This window comes from Saccoglossus kowalevskii, chromosome 19, assembly GCF_978046115.1.
Source record: "Saccoglossus kowalevskii chromosome 19, keSacKowa6.1, whole genome shotgun sequence".
In the NCBI taxonomy this organism is placed as follows: Eukaryota; Metazoa; Hemichordata; class Enteropneusta; family Harrimaniidae; genus Saccoglossus; species Saccoglossus kowalevskii.
The window spans coordinates 12,232,655-12,260,135 of NC_140659.1; the positions used below are offsets into that span (position 1 = coordinate 12,232,655).

Below are 27,481 nucleotides of genomic sequence, written 5' to 3' on the forward strand. Positions count from 1 at the left end.
TCAACAAATAAATTAAAATTGTTGTCCTTGTGAATATCAGAGCATAATTGTGCAATGTTCAAACCATAACTACTTTAATATATAATTAATGGTTTCTATTTGAAGTCACTGCTGTTTTATTTATGACCAACACAAAGCAGTACAATTCAATACAAACATGTGAAAAAGAAATGTTTAGCACCTTGTACGTGATACACTGATTTCAGGTTACCCATAGATTAATTTATACGTTTTCAAAGAACATTTAGAAACTTGATTGTTGGTTGAAAACTATCTGAGCAATCACAGCAATTGTTTGTGACATCACAAGTGCATGTGAATGTATAATTTAGAAACCTGATTGGTGGTTGAAAACTATCTGAGCAATCACAGCAATTGTTTGTGACATCACAAGTGCATGTGAATGTATAATTTCGAAACCTGATTGGTGGTTGAAAACTATCTGAGCAATCACAGCAATTTATTGTGACATCTCTAGTGTGAATGTATAATTTCGAAATCAGCAATCAGTTTTGCGCATAGACGCTACAAATTACAACCTTTTGTTTGAATTTGAATCTATATTTATAAAATACCATGTTGGGTAATTTGAATTGTGTGTATTGATTTTTTTTTTATATTTATAATTTATTTGTTTTCTTGTATTCCAGACTTTTCTGTTCTGTTCATATCTGTGTCACATTGACTATTGATAATATTTCTTTCATGACGTACACTCTCTGAAGCTAGGTATTGGTAACATTTTCCCCTCACATGGCATACTTAGTAGCAAAGTTTATATAGTATGTTGTTTTCATTTACTTAGAACGTGGGTGGTGGAACTATCATTACTACAGTATATGCTACTGATGAAGATATTGGAAGCAATGGAGTATTGAAATATTACATTGTTGATGGTAATACTGATGGTACTTTTAGAATGGATAGAAATACTGGGGAAATCAGCACACGGCCGGATCCACCTGACAGAGAAAAACAAGATTTTTATAACTTGACGGTCTTAGCTGAGGATGAAGGTGATGATGTCATTCAACAGGTGAGTTGAAATGAAGGTGATGATGTCATTTCAAGTGATGAGTTGAAATGAAGGTGATGATGTCATTATCAAGTAGTGAGATGATTTGAAGATGATGATGTCATCAATGGTGGGTTGAAATGAAGGTGATGATGTTATTATTAAGTGGTGAGTTGAAATGAAGTTGATGATGTCATTATCAAGTAGTGCGATGATTTGAATGTGATGATGTCATTCAACAGGTGAGTTTAAATGAAGGTGATGATGTCATCATCAAGTGGTGGGTTGAAATGAAATTGATGATGTCATTATCAAGTGGTGAGTTGATATGCAGGTGATGATGTCATCATTCAATTGGGGATCTGATATAAAAGTCATGATGTTATCTTTCAAGTGGTGATTTGATATGAAGTTGACGATGTCATTCAACTGATGTGGTAAATAGTGCTGTACTTTCTCCATCTACTGTATGCCAGTCAGTAAATCTAATTTGTTGACTTCACAGGCATATATTCAAGTATTGGTACATATCTTGGATCAGAATGACAACTCACCGATATTTGATCCAGATATTTACTCAGTGTCTATACTGGAAGGAGCGGGATCTGCTGGCAGACAGATTGTGGTTGTCAACGCAACAGATGAAGATATTGGTGATAACTCCCTCATAGTTTACAGCATTTCATCTGGCAACCAGGATGACTTGTTCACAATCGATGCAGAAAGTGTAAGTGCTGATGTTAGTACAATGCTACAAATAAGGGAAAACTTAGTTATGTGATGGTAGTGAATTGAGAATTTTGTTTTCACCAATCATATTGTTGGTACATTGCAAATACATGTAGCTTTAATTACTGTAACAATAATGTGGTACATTTCGTGCATTTTGTGAGTTGTCAGTACTTTGATCTTATATACCATGATCCCATAACCAGGTGATACGTCATATCACCACGGAAATTCCATATCGTCCAGTGGCCAATTTGTGACAGCCGTGATACAATTTTATAACATTTGTGGTATGTTTTTTTGTTCTGTTTTATCTTGTATTCTGTTGAGTGAATTTGTTGTTGATTGTTTTAAAATTTTGTTGTGTTTGTTGTGTAGGGTGTGATAAGTACCAATAGAGAACTTGACAGAGAAATTGCCGATCAATATATGTTGGTTGTCATAGCAACCGATCAAGCATACAATACAAATGAGAGATTAACATCTACTGTTACAGTGAGTATTTCAAATAATTAATTACATCAATAATTATCTTTTAATATTCCTTGATTATTTGAAATGTTTTTGAGACTTCATTTATCTAACTCACTATGTTTTGAACACAATTTTTTCTAAACTGAAGCTGAAGGACATCTCAATTAACTTCGTTCTTGTAGATCAAATTAGATAAAAATGGAGATTGAATTAACACCAGTCATTGTTAGCATAGCGGTCATTGCATCAGACCTGTGATCCAAAAAAAGGTTGACCCCTGTTGTGGGGGAGTGACTCAATAGAGATGCAAAATCCACTGGCCAAGATTCATTTGCTAACAGGGAGACCTGCACGGTTGACACAAGTATAGAGCATTCAATAGGGATGCCAAATCCACTGGCCAAGATTCATTTGCTAACAGGGAGACCTGCATGGTTGACACAAGTATAGAGCATTCAATAGGGATGCCAAATCCACTGGCCAAGATTCATTTGCTAACAGGGAGACTTGCACGGTTGACACCAGTATAGAGCATTCAATAGGGATGCCAAATCCACTGGCCAAGATTCATTTGCTAACAGGGAGACCTGCACGATTGACACAAGTATAGAGCATTCAACAGGGATGCCAAATCCACTGGCCAAGATTCATTTGCTATTAAACAGGGAGACCTGCACGGTTGACACAAGTATAAAGCATTGAATAGGGATGCCAAATCCACTGGCCAAGATTCATTTGCTAACAGGGAGACCTACACGGTTGACACCAGTATAGAGCATTCAATAGGGATGCCAAATCCACTGGCCAAGATTCATTTGCTAACAGGGAGACCTGCATGGTTGACACAAGTATAGAGCATTCAATAGGGATGCCAAATCTACTGGCCAAGATTCATTTGCTAACAGGGAGACCTGCACGGTTGACACAAGTATAGAGCATTCAATAGGGATGCCAAATCCACTGGCCAAGATTCATTTGCTAACAGGGAGACCTGCACGGTTGACACAAGTATAGAGCATTCAATAGGGATGCCAAATCCTCTGGCCAAGATTCATTTGCTAACAGGGAGACCTGAATGGTTGGCACAAGTATAGAGTATTCAATAGGGATGCCAAATCCACTGGCCAAGATTCATTTGCTAACAGGGAGACCTGCATGGTTGGCACAAGTATAGAGCATTCAATAGGGATGCCAAATCCACTGGCCAAGATTCATTTGCTAACAGGGAGACCTGCACGATTGACACCAGTATAGAGCATTCAATAGGGATGCCAAATCCACTGGCCAAGATTCATTTGCTAACAGGGAGACCTGCACGGTTGACACAAGTATAGAGCATTCAATAGGGATGCCAAATCCACTGGCCAAGATTCATTTGCTAACAGGGAGACCTGCACGGTTGACACAAGTATAGAGCATTCAATAGGGATGCCAAATCCACTGGCCACGATTCATTTGCTAACAGGGAGACCTGCACGGTTGACACAAGTATAGAGCATTCAATAGGGATGCCAAATCCACTGGCCAAGATTCATTTGCTAACAGGGAGACCTGCATGGTTGGCACAAGTATAGAGCATTCAATAGGGATGCCAAATCCACTGGCCAAGATTCATTTGCTAACAGGGAGACCTGCATGGTTGACACAAGTATAGAGCATTCAATAGGGATGCCAAATCCACTAGCCAAGATTCATTTGCTAAAAGGGAGACCTGCACGGTTGACACCAGTATAGAGCATTCAATAGGGATATCAAATCCACTGGCCAAGATTCATTTGCTAACAGGGAGACCTGCACGGTTGACACAAGTATAGAGCATTCAATAGGGATGCCAAAACCACTGGCCAAGATTCATTTGCTAACAGGGAGACCTGCACGGTTGACACCAGTATAGAGCATTCAATAGGGATGCCAAAACCACTGGCCAAGATTCATTTGCTAACAGGGAGACCTGCACGGTTGACACCAGTATAGAGCATTCAATAGGGATGCCAAATCCACTGGCCAAGATTCTTTTGCTAACAGGGAGACCTGCACGGTTGGCACAAGTATAGAGCATTCAATAGGGATGCCAAATCCGCTGGCCAAGATTCATTTGCTAACAGGGAGACCTGCACGGTTGACACCAGTATAGAGCATTCAATAGGGATGCCAAATCCACTGGCCAAGATTCATTTGCTAACAGGGAGACCTGCACGGTTGACACCAGTATAGAGCATTCAATAGGGATGCCAAATCCACTGGCCAAGATTCATTTGCTAACAGGGAGACCTGCACAGTTGACACAAGTATAGAGCATTCAATAGGGATGCCAAATCCACTGGCCAAGATTCATTTGCTAACAGGGAGACCTGCACGGTTGACACAAGTATAGAGCATTCAATAGGGATGCCAAATCCACTGGCCAAGATTCATTTGCTAACAGGGAGACCTGCATGGTTGACACAAGCATAGAGCATTCAATAGGGATGCCAAATCCACTGGCCAAGATTCATTTGCTAACAGAGAGACCTGCATGGTTGACACAAGTATAGAGCATTCAATAGGGATGCCAAATCCACTGGCCAAGATTCATTTGCTAACAGGGAGACCTGCACGGTTGACACAAGTATAGAGCATTCAATAGGGATGCCAAATCCACTGGCCAAGATTCATTTGCTAACAGGGAGACCTGCATGGTTGACACCAGTATAGAGCATGCAATAGGGATGCCAAATCCACTGGCCAAGATTCATTTGCTAACAGGGAGACATGCACGGTTGACACAAGTATAGAGCATTCAATAGGGATGCCAAATCCACTGGCCAAGATTCATTTGCTAACAGGGAGACCTGCATGGTTGACACAAGCATAGAGCATTCAATAGGGATGCCAAATCCACTGGCCAAGATTCATTTGCTAACAGAGAGACCTGCATGGTTGACACAAGTATAGAGCATTCAATAGGGATGCCAAATCCACTGGCCAAGATTCATTTGCTAACAGGGAGACCTGCATGGTTGACACCAGTATAGAGCATGCAATAGGGATGCCAAATCCACTGGCCAAGATTCATTTGCTAACAGGGAGACCTGCACGGTTGACACAAGTATAGAGCATTCAATAGGGATGCCAAAACCACTGGCCAAGATGATATATAGGAAAATGGTCACGTAAACCTGTCACATAGTCCCTACATATGGTTACTGTGGGAAAATGAACTGTATTACAATTTACGAACGAAAAATATCAGAAAAGTTCAATGCTGTCAGCTGTCGATCACCTAGCAAACAATTAGTTTTAGTCTCTGTCCGGACGAAGTCCGAAAACGGGGAATTATAATTCGGTCTCTGTCCGTCCTTGCGTCCGTGCGTCTGTGTGTCCGTTCGGAGTCATATCTCAGAATCCCTTGGACCAATTCTGTTCATTCTTTGCATGTGCCTAGTACTTTATGTGGGACATATGCACATGCAGTTGTTTAGCGACTCTCAGATTTGTTCATTTTGTAATGATATCTTTAATTCTCTAATTTTCGTGAATATTTTTGGTAAAAAGTTATATATTCGACTTCTTGCTAAAAACCAATAGTTCAATTGCTTTGATATTACATATATACATGTAGGTACTACATGTGGACCTCTCTCAGATTTGTTCATTTTGTGATGATGTCTTCAATTCTCTAATTTTGGTGAATATTTTTGTCATTTTTGGTAGAAAGTGATATTTTCGACTTCTTGTTAAAAACTGTAAGTCCAATTGCTTTGATACTATACATATTGTTCACTTTCTAATGATGTCTTCAGTTCTTTAATTGAAATGTGCATTGCTAACAGCAGAGCTATCTCAGCCGATAGGCTGCTTTTTTTATGCAGTATCTTGGACGTTCTCTGTCAGTTTTCATTCAAATTTGGCACATACATCATGTACTTTATATATGTTAGTATGCATGTCCATGACAATTTGTTTCAAAATCTGGTCAAGGATGGCTGATTGACAGCCATCTGTCTTTTTGGCCTTACTACTATATTTCCACAATTTATGTACCATTTTCATGCATATTTGGCACATACATCATACATATCAGTGTGTTTCATAATCAGATCAAAGATGGCCGAATAACGGCTGTTTTTATTTTTGGCCATATTACTACTACACGAAATACGTGTTTTGATGTAAATAAACAATCTGTTGTATACGCCACTTAAAACTCAAGTTTCAAGGACACGCTCGCGACAACCCCTCCGCTTTAATATGACGACCACAAAGAGAACTTTCAAAAATTTAACAGGGACTGTGTTATTTTCAATGACTTGTTTTTTTAAATGTGGAATAAAATTGAACACATTATTAATGCTTTTAAACCAGCTATCAAAAACAAAAACAATAATCTAATTTTTGTTTTCTTATTTAGGTGACTGTGACCGTATTGGATATCAATGACATTGTGCCGTATTTTGACGCCTCCTTTCTGGGTGTCTATGAAATAGCTGAAGATACATCTGGTCCGTTTATAGGAACATTTCGAGCTACGGATTTAGATGAGGGCAACAATGGTCACATCCAGTATTCTTTGTATGGTGATATTTATGGTAATTAGTATTATAATTACCTTGTTTTTCAAATATATTAAAATGTCTTGTTAAATATGATTTGAAATATGTGCAAAATTTAAGGGACTACTGAATCGTTAGTTATAAAATAATTAAACACTTAATTTTACAAGAAGTCGATTGATTCAAACAAAACAAGAAGAAAAATGTTTAACAAACAAAAAGAGGCAGTTTTGGCAGTGATGTGTGAAATATGTGCGACTGCATTCAGAATGTGAAATTGCTTTTGGCTTCACAGGGACATGATCAGAGCTGCTGAGTGAGGGCAGTTCATTACCACAAGACAACTGGATTACCTAAAATAATTAACCACCTCTCTCAACTCATCCAAATTGCTGTTCTAACACTTTTGATTATGTTTCTATCAGTGGATCTGTTCAAAATCTGAATTCCATTAGCCTGGGGTGACCCTCTCATTTTGCCACCATCTACGCTTTTATGCACTCTAAGTAAGAAACTAAGCAATTTATAGTAGAAATGCAGGTTCGTGGGCACTTGGGAGTGAAATTTTTTTTTTTTTGCTTTTTATTATCCAAACAGTCTTGGCTATAGACTGTTGAAATTTTGTAGAATTGTGAATAGTGGAACATACTCAAAAAACGATTTTAAAATATAGATAACAGGTGCAAACATTTTCTCTTTTGAATGCTTAGCAAGATTTAGCAAGGCTGTACATAAATAATAAAAAACAAACGTAGTGAAGAAAAGAAATGACGGGATCTCCATATTATGCACTATATTTAACTTTTTACAAAACGATACTACATTTAAATTTGAAACTGTAACAGCCATTTTAATTATGAGCATTAGCAAACTTCTTACTGAGTGAATTGTTATGCAAATTAGCAATTATCTCAGCTTCTTTTTAGTGCACATTCCAGAACTTTAAAAAAAATAGCTCCTAGACTCTTTTACTTTTTGTTTTGAAATTTTCACAAATGATTGACAATGTGTTTATCTTCAAAACGCCGTTGGGGCATTGTTTTTAGTTGAATAGTGTTACAGCAATCGTACAGACAACTAGCCTGGGTGTTAATTTATGCATAAACTTGAAGTAGTGAAATTTGAGCTGCTGCCCTACAAAATTGACAACAGGTAGACAGTTTTCAAGACGGCGCTTTCTTCATAGTAAACAGATGTACCCATAAACCAACTTTGACAGGAAACAGAAGCATGGTTTAGAAGCTAATTTTTTTAAAATCACTTTTGACCAAAAAAGCACATTTTTGTGCATATTTCAAACTACAGTGTCCATAAAAATGAAATACTAATAAAACTTTGAAATTCATACAATAAGCTTTCGGAAAATATATAGTTTTGTGGGTAAACTGCATCTCTACCTTAATATTATACAAGAAAACATTCTGATTTGTCATGTCTTTGACTTGCAGATGAGTTCAGTATATCTCCAAGTGATGGCGATTTAAGAGTCAGAAGAGGTGTGGAATTAGACAGAGAGAGGATTGATATTTATAACATAACACTCATTGCAACTGACATGGGTAATCCTCCATTGAGTGGATCAGTGAGTATTATTTATTATTATACATCTGTCACTGAAAACACTGTTTGGTGTTCGGTAAAAATATGCATCAGCACTTGTTCTAATGTTTTAAAAACATTCCACCATATGGGGTATACTATTTCACCAACTTTGACATGTTCAAGATTATTGACGTCACATTTGCACATTTTCCTTAGATGTATACATGACATAAATCTTAATGCAAATTTGCACACAGTGTGAAGCCGTTTTGTTGCTATTTTCAGGCTTTAATCTCTCATTAAATTACGAACTACAAATAGGAAAATGGTGGATGATAAAAAGGTATGCACTCAGGTACATGTAGTACAGGTTTGCATCAACCTCTGCTGTGTGTCAGCTAATATGATTTTATGCAACAAGGAAAAAAACGAAGTTTAAATATTTGTGTTGAGAATTGTTTTTAACTCATAGAATATTATTATACATTGAAAAAAATAATATTATCCTATCAGGCGGTGCTTCAAGTAATTGTATCTGACATCAACGATAACGACCCTCGTTTTGAAGGACTACCATACCTGACTGAGATTAGTGAACATACTCCCATTAATGCGTCTATTTACCAAGTACGTGCTACCGACATGGATATCAATATGAATGCGCATATTACATATAGTATTACAAATGGAGACACTGATGATATATTTACTATGGACTCATTGGTAAGTAGATTTAATCACTTCCATACAACCCTGCGAATGCCAGTCAACTTTTTTCACCTTTCATTTTGATCAAGAACTTGCCATTGCGAAAATTATGTTCCTCTAGTCAGAAATCCATGTGTAAAAATGTGTACAATTTTGGCAAGGATAAAATATGGTGTTCAATGGCTTATCATGGATAATATCAAACTCACAATATTTATAAAAATGTTTTAACTATGTGAAATAAATGTTCATAATATCTGCTAGTCAGGGGATAATTGCTAAATTTGAATAAGCTGATTTTTTACAAGATTTTAAATTTGTTTTAAACTTGTATTGATCATGGTTTCATAAATGTCATTACAGATTTGCATAATATTATCTCATCCAGTCTCTGGGTTTACACATAAATGACCACTTTAATTATATTCTCTTTGTTTGCAGACTGGTATTGTATCCGTTGCAAAAGAGTTAGACAGAGAGACAACGTCCATGTATATATTGACAGTTACAGCAAAAGACAACCCTGAGAATCCAACCAATGCTAGAAGAGTAAGTTTTAATACAAACATTTTGATTGGCTAGTACTTGTGAGTTACTAGATTGTCTTTTATTGGCTAATACACAGGTTGGCAAACACTCACACCTAACCATCTAGCCAATCATTGAAAGCCTTTCTTACATTTTCATGTGCATTTGATTTTTGGCAATCTGTAATGTTTTTTTGGAAATACTTTTCATGATGTTATTAATAATATATCCACATATACTGTTACTGTTTAATCCAAAAATTAATTATTTGTGTGTCTGAATTCTGTATAGCAACTGTTCCTTCAGTGGTATAAGTTATTGTTCATTTTAGTGGCAGGGATAGTGGCTATATAGTCAATCTGTAAAGGAATTGTTCCCTCAGCAGTATATATCAAATAAGTTTATCTAGTGAAAGGCTATGTATTTGATCCTGCAAGGGTAAATTAGTCTAAGATTACATTCTGTCCACACATCATAACATTTTGGAGAATCAAGATGATAAAAATATCCTTTCCCATAGCTATTCTGTTCAATGTGCAAAACTCTTATTCTGCTAAATCGATGTAAAGTTACATGGGGCTGGCAGGATAAAGACACACAGTGGAATGTTGGGGCTTTTTTTTTTACTTGTATATCCCAGTAAGCCTTAACATCAGCAGCATTGCTCTTTCCTCTGAGTAATGATAATTTCATCCCAGCTCTGAGGGCTTGGATAACTGGAATTCTTCTGTTAATAATTTTTGTTTCAATTTACAGGATGGTACTGAGTTGATTGTCACCTTGTTAGATGAGAATGACCAGATTCCAACCTTTACACAGTCACTGTATTCCGGGCACATTGAAGAGAACTCACAGGAAGATAACACTGTTACAATGGTAAGATAATAATAATAACTTGTACTTTGTTTATAGAGGGATGAACCATTATATTGGAAGGGGTGTCAAATGAAAACAAATTATTCAATGGATAACAGATTTATTTTTTGTTGAGAATCAAATCTAAATAAATGCTGAAGACTCTTGTTTGTAAAAACAGAAGATTTTAATTATTATTATTTGTATTCCTAAATGCTTTAACCTTTTCACCACCAGTTCCCTCTTTTCATCACAAATTCACAAAATAGTCCTGTTTATAGTCTGCACTTTCCTTCAAAAAATTGGGACCAAAATAGCCAAATTTTTTGAGTAAAAACTGAAAATTGACTGAAATTTTGTCTGTTGGCTCCAAAATTAGGGTTCATTTCCAGAAATATTGGAGAATATAAGAAAAAAAGTGCAGAAACATTTGGGTGAGAAAGTCTGCTGGTGAAAAAGGTTAATAAAGGTCTGGAAAATAAAGAAAAATGGAATATGTAAGGTATTGGATCCTGAGCCAAAATAAAGAACTCCCTTCCCCTTGGTACATGTACCTGGAGCACCAACACTGCAATATTTTGTGTTGATTTTTTCCCCCATCAGACAGGATTGAGATGTTGATTTGTTTATTCATAGGACGATGCTGTACTTGCTGTGGATGCCGATTTCGGTAATAACTCTGTGATTACATATTCAATCAGTGGAAATGGATCACAATACTTTTATATTCATCAACACACAGGTACTGAAACTAATTTGCATATTATTTACATTTGTTTATGAATAGATGTGGCTAACGTGTAGAAATGCAGAGAATATAAAAACTAATTTATTATAATAGTATTTTGCAAAAGATTCAAACAGATAATTGAAAAAGAGCAAATAAAAGAATGAGGTACCTTAATGAAAATAAAAAAATGAGGTACCTGAATTCCCTGACTCTGTGAATTGCCCCATAAAATTCAATTCTACGCTGGTAGCAATTTTAAGTTAAGGTTTATTACTTCAACAAGTTTGAGTGCACCAAGTTTTTTTAACTTTCAAATTCACAGGAAAAAACCTGATAGCATTTCAGGAATTTTGTTTGTTTTTCCATTTTAGCAACTATACATGTCAAGGAGACAAATTCCTTAGACAGGGAAGCTGAAAATATTTACAGATTTCTAGTAACAGCAATCGATATTGGCGGATTGAACAGCAGTGCTGAGATTGTAGTGAATATTGTCGATGTCAATGATAATAGTCCTGTATTTACACCAAGCAATATGACGGTATTTATACCAGAAAATGTTGTAGGAGGTGAGTTTATGTGATGTCATTAATTTATTTTCCCCAGCACCCTTATTTGTTATTACTTTTGGAGAGTTTCCAAGCAACGAAGTTAATTTCATACCCCCTAAGTTGCAACTGCATTGTGATAAAGTTACTTGTGGATACTATTTTGTACCCCCTAGGCTAGTATTAATTGCAGCATACCTGTAAAGGGTGAATATTTTTTGAACTTATTGGGAAACATATTGATGCTCGCTATTGAGTCAAATTACCACAGTATGTCGTAATCTGAAACTTACATATTAAAGAGTGTCAAACTAGAGAGTCTTAATATTAGAATAGGGGAGTCTGACCCCTTGTACTATGGACTCCCTAGGTATTTGCAAATGAAATTTATCTTATGGGTTGATTGGTAAGACAAAACCTTGAATTTGAAATTGAAATTAGAGCAAATACACGCTAATAATAAATATACCACCCTTTTGTGAATTATTTTGTAGGTCATGTGGTAATGGAAGTATTGGCCATTGATGCTGATATCGGTCTTAATCAAGAGGTTACTTACCGCGTGGAGAGTGGTGGTCAGGATAAGTTTACTATTAATCCAAACACTGGACTCATTAAAGTGAGTATAGCTAGTGTTACAATCTCCTTCTTGCCTTGTAACTCTATTTATAGCTGGTATTTAACACTTTGAGCGCCAGAGACAACTTTTGTCCCTTTTAAAAAAAAAATTTTCATTTTCAATTTTGATCAAAACCTGTAGCTAATAAAACATTATGTTCGTTTTGTTTAAAATTGAAAAAGATATTATAAAATAAAATAATAATTCCACTTAACTTTTCAGAATTTTTTTTTATCACAACCTTTGGGCAAAAAAAAAAATTCTTTGGTCTAAATTAAGGTCTGAAAATATAAAATTACTCAAAAAGTGCAAAATATTGCATCAATATATTGGTGTGGGAAATATTATTTTTGTGAATTGTTATTAATATCAGGTTATTTTTGAATTATTTTAGGTTGCTCCAGGTGAGACATTGGACCGGGAGCAGAGAGATCAGTATACCCTGGTTGTCATAGCAACCGATAGAGGGAATCCTTCTCAATCAGGTACCGGAACTGTCTCCATCATTGTTGGTGACATCAATGACACACCACCATCTTTTACTGTCCTGTCTCAGAATTTTTACCTCCGTGAAAACAGCCCAGTTGGAACAACTGCTGCTTGGGTGATAGCAGTGGATCCAGACTTTGACAGTCTTTTGCAGTATTCTATCGTTTCCATAGCAGCCATTGATGAGGAAGACAATATTGTTGCAGACTCCAACTTGTATGAGAATTGGTTTTCGATCAATGAGTTTTCAGGTACCGTCCAGGTAGCTGGCATTCTTGACAGGGAGAATGTATCCGTATTTCAACTCACTATATCAGCTGTTGATTTATCATCTCAGTACAATGGCAGTAGACATAGCAACCCTAATGGTGAGTTCTCAATTCATCTGTATCTTTCACATCTAATTTATCATTTATTTCACCAAATGTAAATTTATACTAAATTGTATTTGTATCAGTGGATAATATCACTAGAGCAGAATTTGAGAATTACACAGTTGAAAACATCCTCTTTTTCATAAATTATTTAAAATTACTCCAAAGCGATATTTGCTGGTCACGTATGCTTTTATCAGAGATTCACTTTTAATAAAGCAAATATGGTAAGTTGCTGCTAATTCATGCATTGAGTATGGCAGAAAACACAGAAATGTTATTTGAAAGTGTATGTTCAACTATGTTCCAGTTTCTGAAGTTATTCGTGGGGTGGGCATCCACTGAAAACTGTACTTTGGGATAGTTGGTCAGACTCTGCTGAACAGCATAACAAGATTACCAGTACATGTGCAACAAATATAAATATGATTGCTCTGTATTATTCAAAGTTGAGCTTGCTTGTTTCATCGACTTTAGCTGTATTTAGCAACGTGGAACGTCTGTGACGTAGCTCTGCAACGGGAATAGTATATATTCATATAATTAAGAATTGATATGAGAACTATTTGTGAGGGTGGTTATTGTACATTACTACCATCCATTATAGTCGAGCATGTGTTCATGTAGCAGTCTGACTTGCTAATGTGAGTCATAATGTTTTACCACAATACAATACTGTATATTGTAATTAAATGCATTAAGTTTATTTACAGCTGAAGTATCAATACATCTACTGGACGTGAACGACAACGATCCAGTCTTTCAACCACCAGGGCTTGAGTACATACATGAACAACTTGTTGAACAAAGTCCTCTTGATACAGTTGTTACAACGTTCACTGCTTTGGACAGAGACAAAGGTTTACAAGGAATGGTTCGCTATGAGATTGTTGACAATAAAACAGATTTGTTGCAAATCAGTGACCCTGCCGTAGGTAAATACATCATTAACTCGTTGTCAGGAATGCTGTAATAATTGTTGTGAAGAATGACAAAATTAAGGCCTGTAATGTTTAAACCTTTGAGCGACTATACTTTGTTATCAACAGATAAAGCTACCGGGTATATGGCAAATGTCAAACTAATCTGTTGAGAAGTTTTAATGTCAAACTAATGGTAGCCATGCAACTATCTGAACCCTTATCCTGCCAGCCTCTGTACTTTTTTCATTCCCTTGACCAGATAAGAGTGCCAGCTTTTATGTTCTTTTTATCTTCACACTGGTGACTGTGTGATAAAAACACACATCTCTTCTAGATAATAATGAGCAAGGTTGTAATAGGCATGCTATGTTTTTTCCCCCTAAGGTGTGATCACAGTTAATGGAGTAGTGGACAGAGAAATTTATCAGTGGCTGAATTTTACTGTTAAAGCCTGGGATTTCGGAAACCCTCCTCGGTACTCCCAAATCCCGGTGTTCGTAGAAATACTGGAACTCAACGATAACAATCCAATATTCAGACAGTCCTTGTATGAAACATCCGTTGTTGAAAATGCCATCGCTGGCACTGAAATATTGGTTGTCATAGCAACGGATGCTGATAGTGGTAGTTATGGTGAAGTGCGCTATATGTTGGCTGGAGGTGCTGGGAAATTTACAGTTGATGAGATAACAGTAAGTTGATTTTAAATGATTATATTTTCAACATATTGGTTGATTTTAGTTTTGTTGCACATACATGTACACTGTAGGTACAGTCAAAATAACAAGACATGCTTATATAAATGTTAAGCATGTAACATGGGCAGTCAGAATAACAAGACATGCTTATTATCTTAAGCCTGTAACATGGGCACAGTCCAAATAACAAGACCTGCTTAACTATTAAGCATGTAACATGGGCACAGTCAAAATAACAAGACATGCTTATTATCTTAAGCCTGTAACATGGGCACAGTCCAAATAACAAGACCTGCTTAACTATTAAGCATGTAACATGGGCACAGTCAGAATAACAAGACATATTTATTATGTTAAGCATGTAACATGGGCACAGTAAAAATAACAAGATCTGCTTAACTATTAAGCATGTAACATGGGCACAGTCAAAAAAACAAGACATATTTATTATGTTAAGCATGTAACATGGGCACAGTAAAAATAACAAGACCTGCTTAACTATTAAGCATGTAATAGTGCATAGGAAAAATACCATGTGGAACTTAACTCATAAGTGTTCTAGGAGTTTACATGCTACAATGTGTTCATTTCCTGGGAAATTGACAGTTCAAATGCTTATTTATTACATAGGTAGTGCATTCTTTATTAAGGATGCGAGTTTACTAAGGGATGTGATGTACACTGGTGACATGAATGCTTATTACATAGTTAGTACATTCTTATTAACGATGTGAGTTTACTAAGAGATTTGATGTACACTGATAACATTTTGTTACATTACAGGGTGCAATATCACTGGTTCATAGCTTAGACAGAGAAATTCAATCTGAATACACATTGACTGTCACTGCCAAAGACAATCCCACCGGTTTGTCTAGCGATCGTAGAGAAAACTCTGTTCTGGTAAGATTCTCACTTCAACTGATTCACATGCTAGTGCCTTGGAGTGTCAAATACCTGTATCATGTTTACGCAAAATTTGAACTTGCACATCACGACAACCATGATGGCTGTATCGCTTTAACTGGATAGTATTAAGTTGTAGAAAAACACCAACAAATCTAATCACTGAGCATGCAATAGCTTTGGTTTTGTGATAGGAAGGCTTTATGACTACCTAAAACTGCTTGTTTTAACTGCTGTTAATCTTCACAAGTTTTCATTTCTTCTTATTTATCTTAAGGTGATTGTGGATGTTCTTGATGTAAACGATAATGTCCCCATTCCAGGGGCTGCAAATTATCGATTTGAAATTCTGGAGAATGTACCTGTTTACTCTGCTGTTGGTACAGTAGTTGCACATGATGCAGATTCAGGTGCAAATGGAGTTTTACAGTATATAATAAGTGAAGTATCAGAAGGTAAGTTACGCGTGACAGTTTTACATAGTCTAGACATGATATCAGATAGTGAGTTTGGGTGTAGAATGGCACGAAAAGGTGAAATGGGTTTAGTGGGTATAAGTGACAGATTGACATAATCTAGAAATTATATCAGAAGGCGAGTTGAGTGTAGAATAGCATCAAAGGGTGAAATGGGTTTAGTGGGTATAATTATAAGTGACAGATTGACATAATCTAGAAATATATCAGATGGTGAATTGGGTGTAGAATGGCATCAAGGTGTGAAATGGGTTTAGTGGGTATAAGTGACAGATTGACATAATCTAGAAATATATCAGATGGTGAATTGGGTGTAGAATGGCATCAAAGGGTGAAATGGGTTTAGTGGGTATAAGTGACAGATTGACATAATCTAGAAATTATATCAGAAGGCGAGTTGAGTGTAGAATAACATCAAAGGGTGAAATGGGTTTAGTGGGTATAAGTGGTATAGTGGCATAATCTAGACATGGTATCAGATGCCGAGTTTAGTGGGTATAAGTGACAGATTGACATAATCTAGAAATTATATCAGATGGTGAATTGGGTGTATAATGGCATCAAAGGGTGAAATGGGTTTAGTGGGTATAAGTGACAGATTGACATAATCTAGAAATTATATCAGATGGTGAATTGGGTGTAGAATAGCATCAAAGGGTGTAATGGGTTCAGTGGGTATAAGTGGTATAGTGGCATAATCTAGACATGGTATCAGATCAGAGTTTAGTGTGGAGTGGGTTTAGAGGATATAAGTTACAGATTGACTTAAAATAAACATAATATCAGATGGCGAATTGAGTGTAAAATGGCACCTAGGGTGAAATGGGTTTAGTGGGTATAAGTGGTACAGTGGGTATAGTGGCATAATCTGGACATGGTATCAGATGGCAAGTTCAGTGTGGAGTGGGTTTAGTGGGTATAAGTGACAGATTGACTTACAATAGACATGATATCAGATGGCGAATTGAGTGTAGAATGGCACCTAGGGTGAAATGGGTTTAGTGGGTATAGGAGGTAGAGATATTAAACTACTTGATATTTTATTATTTTTTTTCAGATGATTTATTTGACATAAATTCTTCTGATGGTCAGATTTTCACAATAAATTCACTGGACAGAGAATCCCTTGGTAATAAGGAAATGGTATCTATGGTCGTTAAGGTGAGATTTCTATGTATTTTGTTTCCATGTTTCCATAGTCAACTGATATTCAAAAAGGTAAACAAGTGAATTTACAGACCTGGACAGACCGGTGAATTGGTTTCATTGATATCTCAATTGATGTTATATTTGTTTTTCAGATTCAAGACCAAGGTGTAGAGCATCATGAAGTGACTGTACCTGTATTAATTACCGTACTTGATGTCAATGATAATAGTCCATACTTTGCATATGCAATGTACAATGTTACACTAAGTGAAGATGACTTTGGTGGCACACTGGTATGTAATGCATTGACACTTTCCTATCTGTGGTGTGCAGGGGTCCCTAGAGTCCCCGTCTCATCAGGTCAAAATCATTGTCTTACTTAACCTATCACTGTATTGCAATGACATTTTTCTATCTGTGGTGTGCAGTGGCAGCCCCTGAAGTCCCTGGCTCATTAGGTGGGGATCATTGGAGTCTTTACTTGCCGTATCACTGTATTGCAATGTTTGTGTTTGACGTTTCTTGTTGCCGAGTGGGCACTCTGTGGAGTCTAGAATTGACGTATCACTGTATTGCAATGTTTGTGTTTGACGTTCCTTGTTGCTGAGTGGGTACTCTGTGGAGTCTAGAATTGACGTATCACTGTATTGCAATGTTTGTGTTTGACGTTTTTTGTTGCCGAGTGGGTACTCTGTGGAGTCTAGAATTGACGTATCACTGTATTGCAATGTTTGTGTTTGACGTTCCTTGTTGCCGAGTGGGTACTCTGTGGAGTCTAGAATTGACGTATCACTGTATTGCAATGTTTGTGTTTGACGTTTGACGGACGTTTAGTTATTTTTCCAACTTTTCTCTTTTAAAGTGCAACTCTTACTCCACATTCATCATTTCATATACATTTGTTTTTACAAGGTATATCAATTCAGTGCAGTGGATTTGGATCAAGATCCTGTTATTACTTATACTTTATTAGATGCAGACTTGTACAGTGAGTTCACAGTGTCAGGTAAGGTGGTATAAACCTTATTTTTAAAACTATCCTCATATCTTTGTGATAAGATTATGGTCTTGGAATCATGAAAACATAATCTGCTTCAAGAACAGCAACCCCCCTCCCTACTCTATAATGGTTTATTTCTGGAATCTAAACTGGTATTCTAACTCTCCCTTAGATCTCTGATAAAATTTATTATGGTTTTGATATTTTGAAAAAATGTTTTTATTATACTGATTGATATGTAAAAGAGACCTCATTAAGTTGGTAGAAGAAGAAAAAAATCTTCAACTCTCTTTTTTTTAGCAGCAAGTTAGAAAATTGATTTTCAAAATATAAATTTTTCATAATTAGTACACTAAATTGTTATAAATGCTATATACTGTGATTATAGAGTCTGCTAGAAATCCATCTGAACACATAAATGGTATTGACTTCTTTATTCACAGAACAAACTGGTGCCCTGACCACTGTCAGCTCTTTGGATCATGAAAGTCGACCAGAATACCTGCTAACTATTAAAGCCAGTGATGAGGATGGGAATGTAGGAACAACTCAGTTATATATTAGAGTGCTAGACACTAATGACCAAGCACCACTATTTGCGATCACATTATATCAGTTTTCAGTCAAAGAAAATGAGTCAGTTGGTAAGATTTCATCTTTGGTTCTGTGTGTTTCAGGTTTGAAAAATGAAGGCAATTAAAAAATAATTTGTTGATCTGCCATGATAGTGTCTCATTTTATTTGCTAGAAATGAGGGGATGGAGGAACACAAAATAATTAAGACATCATGGAAACTGATTTAGTTATTAGTCGCCGTTTGGATGCAGTTTGACCTGTGTGTGTGTGTGTGTGTGTGTGTGTGTCTGTGCATGTGTCAGGACCTATATCTTAGACATGCCGATTACATTCAAACTTCACAAATACATCGTACATAATATTATACATATGCACATCAATTTGTTTCACAATCTGATTCAAGATGGCCGAATGGTGGCTATATTTTGTTATTTATAGACGAATTTTGTTCAAACTTGGTACATAATTTGGACGTTATGTAACCTTGATGTACATCATTTTGTTTTTCAGATCGCACAGGTGGCCATTTTGTTTTAATGAATGCAGTTCTAGAGCCATATCTGTGACATGCTTTGACTGATTATGTTCAAATTTTATATATTCACTATAATACATCATGTCATAGATATACAGATGTATTCAAAATGGCTGACTGGTGGTTATTTTGTTTTAATTAATGCTGTTCCAGAGCAATACCGGGTATATCTGAATATGAACAAGTACTCGTTTTATGATCAGATACAAGATAACTGAATGTCAATAATTTTAATGTTAAAATTTTTTTATAATTAAGCATTACCCCCTGGATTCTTACCTCTGACATGTTTACATTCATAGTATATTACTATAAACAAAACAATACGTCTTAAATTTGGTGACGGGAACTGTGCTATGCATGGCTTGGCTTTTTCATTTTGCTGTTTCTGTGCATGGTGGGGTTCAGTATTAAAATTGACAATTAAGTAGAGAGATTGATATCATTTGTATCTTGTGTGTATGGGGCACACTATAGGAGACTTTGTGGTTACCCTGTCTGTGTGTGTGTACATGCATGCTTATCTGTTCCACTGATATTTCAAGAACCAATCATCTGATTTCAATGAAACATGGTACATAGATGTCTGGGATTATGTGCAGACCTAATTATTTTTTTAGCTGACATTTGTGCATATAAATTAACCTAATTTGCATAATGATTATCAACTTTAAGCTTTTCCATTGAAAAGGAAATACTGAATAGGTGGTTTGCTTTATATCATTATTTTCATTGATAAACCTAATTAACATATGTCAAAGGTCACTCCATTTAAAGCTTTGTATGATTAATATGCAAATGAAAGAGGCATTCTTCAGATTGGATTTTATAAAATGAAATGCACACCATTATTGTCAGTGTTTGTCATTGTGTACTTGTACTTAACCATGATATTTTTTTTTACCAGGCTCCCTCGTTGGACAAGTTGTAGCAACTGACTCTGACTCTGTAATGGAACACAGTAAAATCTTTTATCACATCATTAATGGTAATCCTGACAACGATTTTTATCTGAATGAAAACACTGGTGTGGTATTAATTAATAAACAACTAAACAGAGAAAGTCGAGCCATGTATGAGTTAGAGATTGAAGCTCGCAACGTCGCTGATGGCATCCAGTCTAACGTTACTCTGTATGACTTAGCAACTGTGAGTACCATTGACTATTTGAACAGTGCACCCATCTCTTATTCAAATGATAATTTAAAAGCCCTTTTTTGGAGCCAAGTCAAACATGAGCACCTGCAGACCTTAACCAAGATTTTACAAAAGCTTTGGCTTTCTATTGAGTCTGTGATACACTCACATAGGGTCAACATTTTCTTGAGCAAAATTTTACAAAACATTTATAAATATCTTAATGTTTTGCTCTGAGAATATAACATCTATTTCGTTGTCATGGTTACAGGTGATCATATCCATTGAGGATATCAATGATGAAGCACCTGTGTTTACAAAACAGCAATACTCTCGAAGGATTTTAGAAAATGAGCAAATAGATACGTCAATAATAACAGTGACAGCTGTGGACTTTGATGATGGCACCAATGGTGAGGTGTACTATGCCATAGAGGAAGGCAACTACAATGGTAGGTATAGTGATGCTTTGGGTTTCTTTTCATTTAACATCACAGTGAATAACAGTAAAGCATTTTAATTGTATATATAACCATGACTCTTAATAAGCAGGACTTAATAGTTAAGATATAAGCTGACAATTAAGATGCAAAGTGGTCATAAGATGGACCAGCCAATAAGACATGGAATTGTCATAAGACATGAACCATTTGCTAGATATGGACAGGTCATATGACATGACCCAGTCAGTAAGATATGGACCAATCATAAAACATAAACTGGTGTCAGATATAGACTGGTCACAAGATGCTGCACCAGCCATAAGATTTGGACATGAACTAGTGGTTAAGAAATGGACCAGCCATCAGATGTGGACTGGGCATAGGATGTGAACTTGGCATGTAATTCATTGGCTGGTCATAATACAGACTGGAGCCACTGGAATAAGACATGAACTGGTCTTCATGCAGATATGGACTGGTTCGAAAACATGGCTCAGTCTATAGGACGTGGACCAGTCATGATACGGTGTAAGATGTGGACTTGGCATGAATTGGTTATACAACATGTACTTGATGTAAAAAAACATGGGAATCCAATATTGAAGCCTTGCAGGATGAGGCTGTCTGATACATGTATATATCCATAAAAATAAAACAATAGGGAATTATATGTAATAATGATAAAAATCTTTTTTCACAGATCAATTCAACATTGACAGTGATTCTGGAGTCATATACCTTGCCAAATTGTTTCAAAGAAATGTAGATATTGATTTCCAGTATGATTTGGTTGTATCGGCAACCGATTATGGCATGCCACCATTATCTAATACCACGCATGTTATCTTGGATATCGTGGACGTGAATGACAGGAAGCCTGTATTTATTAATCCACCACTCAACCAGTCATTGAATATACCAGAGGTAAGATTTTGTGAGAAATAAGAAATAGTCACCAGGCATGAATTATTCATAATTGTTGGACATTTATATTTCCTGCATGATTTTAGTCAAGATTTTAAAAGACAAATTAAGTTTGCATGAAAATTAAAATAAAAGCACATGTTTAATGATTTTTAAATAAAATTTGCATGTGCAATTTGCAATTTAGAAAAAAACAAATTGACCTGAAATTTGTTTTGTTCTGAGCCTTTTTGCGCGTGTTACTAGTATTTAAGTTGTGTGTCAAAACTCACCACTGATGGCGCTGCTTAAGAATACAGCATTTGTTCAGCAGCACTGTTCTCTGAGGCAGTATTTTTAAACAGCACCTTCAGTGTTAAAATGAACTTCAACTTTTAAACAGATAAAAATGAATGGTATGCTATATTTATGACATCGCCCTCAGTGTTAGAAATTGAGTTAACTTTTGAATTGGTAAAATTAAGTAGAGGGTAGTACCTGGTATATAATATTTGGGACGGTGTTCTCACTGTTATAATTTGTGTAAATTTATTTTGTACAACTCATTTTAACTTTGATGCATGATAACTACTCAAGCCTATGGAATTTTCCAAATCTGTTTTAGTGTGAATCTGACCAATATGCTTGTAGTCTTTGAAACAGTAAACATGACAGGGTTCTTGTCACACATAACATTTTTGTATAAACAAACAATGGACTTTTCATTGGACCCACATATGGCGCATCTCGATTTGAACATACTTAGAGGGACAACATTTCGCAAAATTGAGTTTAATCACATTGGGTTTAAACTCTGCACTGCATATGTTATTGTGTTGACTGTCGCCATTAAATTTTTGTTTCTTCTGTAACCAGATATTGATGATAATTTTAGTTTTATTACTTCTATTTTTTATATTTCGTAATATGTAAGATCAATTGTGATAAGAAATGTCATTAGCTACTGTAAAACACTTTATTTTCGCTGAGGAGATGATTCAGAGAAAATATTTCCAGCTAAAATAAAGTATTTTACAGTAATACTGCATGTTCATTGCAATACAGCGAAATAGACTCTTCACATGAAAACACTGTTACCTACGCAATGCTTAGCATGTCTGCTTATCAGTAAGATTACAGGTTTGACTTCTATGGTCGGCTACAATCATACTTCTGACTTTTCTTTGAAAATTGCGTCCTGCTGAAGGAAACGTGTACTCTTTCTGTTTTCTCAGTGTATGTTAAAAAACTTGTTGCTGTGGTTAGCTGCAATACTGTAAGACAACAGAAATGTTCTGTAATTGTGCTTTGTAGCCGTTAGCCATTAAATACAGCAGATGCTGAAATAAACTAGTCAGGCAAACCTTACTCTCCCTTGCAACATCGTAATAGTGTTCTAGGAACATTGCAAGTAGTGTTTATTATAACTTTCTTTCATCTGTGGAAAATATTATATTGAAATATGCACTGTAATTGATCATAGAAATACAATCTATGATTTATCAAGCTTTAATTTATAATAAAATTGTCTATTTTTGATCTTAATTCTACATTTTCATATTTCAACCAATTATTTAATCCCATTTGAAAATAGTTGTGTTGAAAGTGTCTGCTTTTTGGGATTGAAAGAGTCAAAGTAGAAACAAACACAATGTTTCTAAGAATATTGCTATACAAAAAAGACTGAAAGGAAGATAACTGTTTTAATGATCAGTTTATTTCCGTGCCACTTTAAATATAAGTGAAGTTGATTGAATAATAAAACCGTTACTGATTAAATTTTTTAACAGAACCAAGAACCAGGTTACTTTATAACCACTGTGATTGCCACAGACGGTGATTTGGGTGATAACGGCGTGGTGATATACGATTTCTTTAAAACAGAGGGTGACAATGAAGACTGGCAGAATTTCTACATTGACGAGACTCGCGGTGATCTGTACACCACGTTTACAGCTGACAGGGAACTCAAATCATTCTATACGGTGAGGTTCTCTGCGACATCCCACAATGCAATGTTTCCAGCAATCATATTTCTAGGGCACTGTGCAGTCACCTGCTGACACCATTTACAGGGATGACTTCTTCTGCATAGTGAATTAATAATATGTGTACTTGTGCATGCCATGAGGCGCACAAAAAAACATGAATGTCTGCAGAGATCTGTTACAGCGAGCCCCTAATTCATGATGCGTACTGTGGAAAATACTAGTATTTGAATATAAGTCTTGCCGATTCATTTCAACATTTATTTATAGATAGTTCAACCATATCTGCTTTTTCAGATGTGCATGTGCAATAGAAGCACATATAAAACTAAAAATCACATTTTTTTTATACCGTATCATTAAAATATTACTTACTGTGAGCTTAGGAATAGAAATGTACAAGCACATGCACTATTTATAGAGCAAATACTGTATTTTTATTTATGTTTACTGTTTATTGAAAATCTTCACAGTTAAATAATCATATACTGTAATGGCATATCAACAGGACCTATGTTAATACTATAAATCGGAAATATCTTGATCTATTTTTAGATTGTCTTGTTAGCTAAGGATCTTGGTGAACCTCAATTTGAGTCGACCCAAGCAGTTATAATAAAAGTGCTGGATGAAAACGACAACATACCAATCTTCAGTAATGTTGAGGTAAGATTAGCCAATCAGCAACCACGTTGCAGCTGATGATTCAGTCCTTGCATTAATGAGAGACAAGCCATATTATTGGCCATAAATCCCCACTGCAAACCTAAAACCAGCAGGCTTGAAACTTTCAGTGTACTGTTGAAAGGGTGGAGTTATTACACGCAATGAAGTTGTGATGCAAGTGTGGTCCTTGTTTCTGAGTGGTCAGTGCCAACAGATGGTAGAAATTAGAGAATAATTTTTTGATAGGGAAATTATACTGACCTTTCCTAGTACTTTGAATTAAATTGTAGCAGCTGGTGTATAAGTGGCTAACACCACATGGCTATGTATCAGACTATGCCTTCACAACCATTTATCCCATAGTGTTTCCTACACATACAATAGTAGCTGTTCAGTGGTACGTAATAATATCCTTACTTTCCAGGTTGCCCAAACCATGTACATTTCTGAACACTCCACCAATGGTACAATAGTTGGTGAAATTGAACAAGCCATAGACTTAGATGAAGGGGACAATGCCAAGGTCTATTATTACTTTGCAGGTAATTTGATTAAAAATTTGTCACTTTTACAAATGTTTATAAATTTGAGAATCCTTCAGATTTCCATATTATGGTTGTGATTGTTGCATTGGTTGGAGCATCTTATTAAGATGGTTGTGATTGTTGCCTTGGATACCTGGCTTTAGTTGGAGCATCTTATTACGATGGTTGTGACTGTTGCCTTGGATACCTGGCTTTGGTTGGAGCATCTTATTACGATGGTTGTGATTGTTGCCTTGGGTACCTGGATTTGGTTGGAGCATCATATTACGATTTGACTTGCTCATAGGAAATACTCAAAAACATTTTCAAACCAAAGCAATGTTAACAGTGTATATATTAGACTGTGGTGTAAAGCATCTTGCTTTTGATTGGCCGTGATAGACTTTATCAAAGTACCAGGGTTATATATACATAGGTACATGTATGCAGGAGACATCTATGTATTAGCTACATGTATGTATAGCTAGATGAGACGTTTATAGTGGCATATACACATTATGTGCTGTGCTACCAACAACTTTTATGAGATATTCTGTCAAATAAATATGCAGTCAGGAAATGTTACAAGTCTGTAAACATTTTAGGTCGAGCCGGTTCTGGAATTCATGACTTGATTGATTGCTAAATAACTTCTCAGCATATAGAGAAAATAGAGAATTTAAAGATTATTTTACAAAATTTGAATATTATATATATACAAATTAGAAATGAAAAATCAATCTTTGTTTAATGTTTTTGATTTTTATAAGGGTTTTTCCCATACATGGCAGTACAAACAAGAAATGTGATTTTAATATTCTATACATGGCGCTGTTATGGTTAATTTATCAATCATACTATTTCAGGTGGAAATTCTGATGGTTATTTTGAAATTGATAAGACAACTGGAATTATTATTTTGATGAAAGAAGTGGACAGGGAGAAAGTGAATCAGTTTGTTTTGACAGTGAAAGCGTCAAGTGATCCTGATTTCGGTGAAGACATTGAAGAGAGACGCAGACGTGAAGTAATTGAACCAATAGATATGAATGATATTAATGATCCAACGCTTAAGACGGTTGTAATTAAAGTTGTTGATATTAACGATAATGGTCCACAATTTCCCCGGGATGAGTATACTGCAGGTAATTATAGAGATAAAATATTTAAATTTGTATTTTTTGGTTGACAACTATATTCATCAGTTATTTCGTACAAGTGATGTAGCATGGGACCATAACAAACATAGTGATGCGCATACATCGCAATATTTCGTAAGTCCTATATTCTACTACCGTATTACCCCGGGCACGCGCCCAGGGGCCTGAACGTACAAAATCGGGAAAAATTGAGGGGTGGGCGCTTACCCGAGGACCACCCCAAAAAAGATTTTAAAAAGTTATTTTTGTGATTGTATGATAAGGTCAAATAAAGGAATGCTTTCGTATACTTTGTACTTATTTCTTGATTTATGCAAGGTTTCAATAAACGTGAGCACTCGGTCAAGATCTGTGCGTGGGAACACTAAGACACAGGGTCGAATTTCAAGAATAAAACTTGTTTTATGTCAGCGAATGAAGTTGTATTACTCACTGAAATTGACTACAAACTATGGTAAATATTGTAATCAATGCACAGTTACATTTTTAGTAACCGTGATCAGTGCAAGTCGAAATGGCCGGGGAAAAACTACCGCTTGTAATCCAAGAAGGCGATGACCTCATTAGCATAATTTTGTTCACGCACGTATTGATACATAGCATCGTAATTACTGAGGAATAGCAAACAGGGTTATGAAACAAAAAAAACTTTTATTACTGATGTGAAATGTTTACAAACTATTGTGAATACATAAACATATCCAAATGGCAATACATAAAAAACAGACTGAAAATAAACTCTGGTCGACCTCATTAACATGATTTATTCACGCACCCACACACAAGCCAAATTATGATGCAACAAGTTCCCACCGTCGGCATGCCTCATTATGGTTATCGTAATGGACTTGAGGTCGGCAAAATGTGTTTTTCTTCAACGACAGAAAAATAATCCACATGACCGTAATGCCATAGCTGTGATGAGGGATGGAAAGAAAATAGCAATGTCTCAAAAGTGCTAGCTCCTGTTCACAGTCAGCTGGCATCGGTGTCGCTGGGTGTATATGATAGAGGGAAGTTGTGCAACTAAATTTGCTGAGTTCACAGTTTTTCGCCGATAAAAACATAACTAAGGCAAAAACTCACGGTTTTTCAGCATTTTTGTAATAAAGACATTATCCTCTATCAATAATCCGCCCCAAATAGAAACATTTCCACTAATTCTTGTGTTTTTTCGACGTTTTTCGAAAAACCTGCGATTAGGCTGCGAAAGTAGAACATTTTGGAGGGGGTGAAATGGAAGAGCCAAACTTA

General features: G+C 35.9%; 1 protein-coding gene across 1 annotated transcript in view; it reads left to right on the forward strand.

Annotated features, from left to right (window-relative positions):
- The window catches only part of LOC100376490 (cadherin-23), a 38,351-nt gene that overhangs the window by 3,188 nt on the left and 7,682 nt on the right, over positions 1-27,481 (forward strand). The window contains exons 6-32 of the mRNA XM_085493560.1: positions 806-1,036; positions 1,521-1,742; positions 2,123-2,239; positions 6,609-6,786; positions 8,199-8,332; positions 8,806-9,015; positions 9,442-9,549; positions 10,285-10,404; positions 11,020-11,125; positions 11,485-11,682; positions 12,156-12,280; positions 12,675-13,137; positions 13,857-14,078; positions 14,451-14,758; positions 15,548-15,667; positions 15,948-16,125; positions 17,204-17,307; positions 17,448-17,588; positions 18,208-18,301; positions 18,739-18,939; positions 20,314-20,555; positions 20,815-20,995; positions 21,687-21,910; positions 23,680-23,874; positions 24,433-24,543; positions 24,968-25,085; positions 25,934-26,212. Coding sequence (XP_085349686.1) covers positions 806-1,036; positions 1,521-1,742; positions 2,123-2,239; positions 6,609-6,786; positions 8,199-8,332; positions 8,806-9,015; positions 9,442-9,549; positions 10,285-10,404; positions 11,020-11,125; positions 11,485-11,682; positions 12,156-12,280; positions 12,675-13,137; positions 13,857-14,078; positions 14,451-14,758; positions 15,548-15,667; positions 15,948-16,125; positions 17,204-17,307; positions 17,448-17,588; positions 18,208-18,301; positions 18,739-18,939; positions 20,314-20,555; positions 20,815-20,995; positions 21,687-21,910; positions 23,680-23,874; positions 24,433-24,543; positions 24,968-25,085; positions 25,934-26,212 — 4,930 coding nt within the window. The remainder of the gene's footprint in view (positions 1-805; positions 1,037-1,520; positions 1,743-2,122; positions 2,240-6,608; positions 6,787-8,198; positions 8,333-8,805; positions 9,016-9,441; positions 9,550-10,284; positions 10,405-11,019; positions 11,126-11,484; positions 11,683-12,155; positions 12,281-12,674; positions 13,138-13,856; positions 14,079-14,450; positions 14,759-15,547; positions 15,668-15,947; positions 16,126-17,203; positions 17,308-17,447; positions 17,589-18,207; positions 18,302-18,738; positions 18,940-20,313; positions 20,556-20,814; positions 20,996-21,686; positions 21,911-23,679; positions 23,875-24,432; positions 24,544-24,967; positions 25,086-25,933; positions 26,213-27,481) is intronic.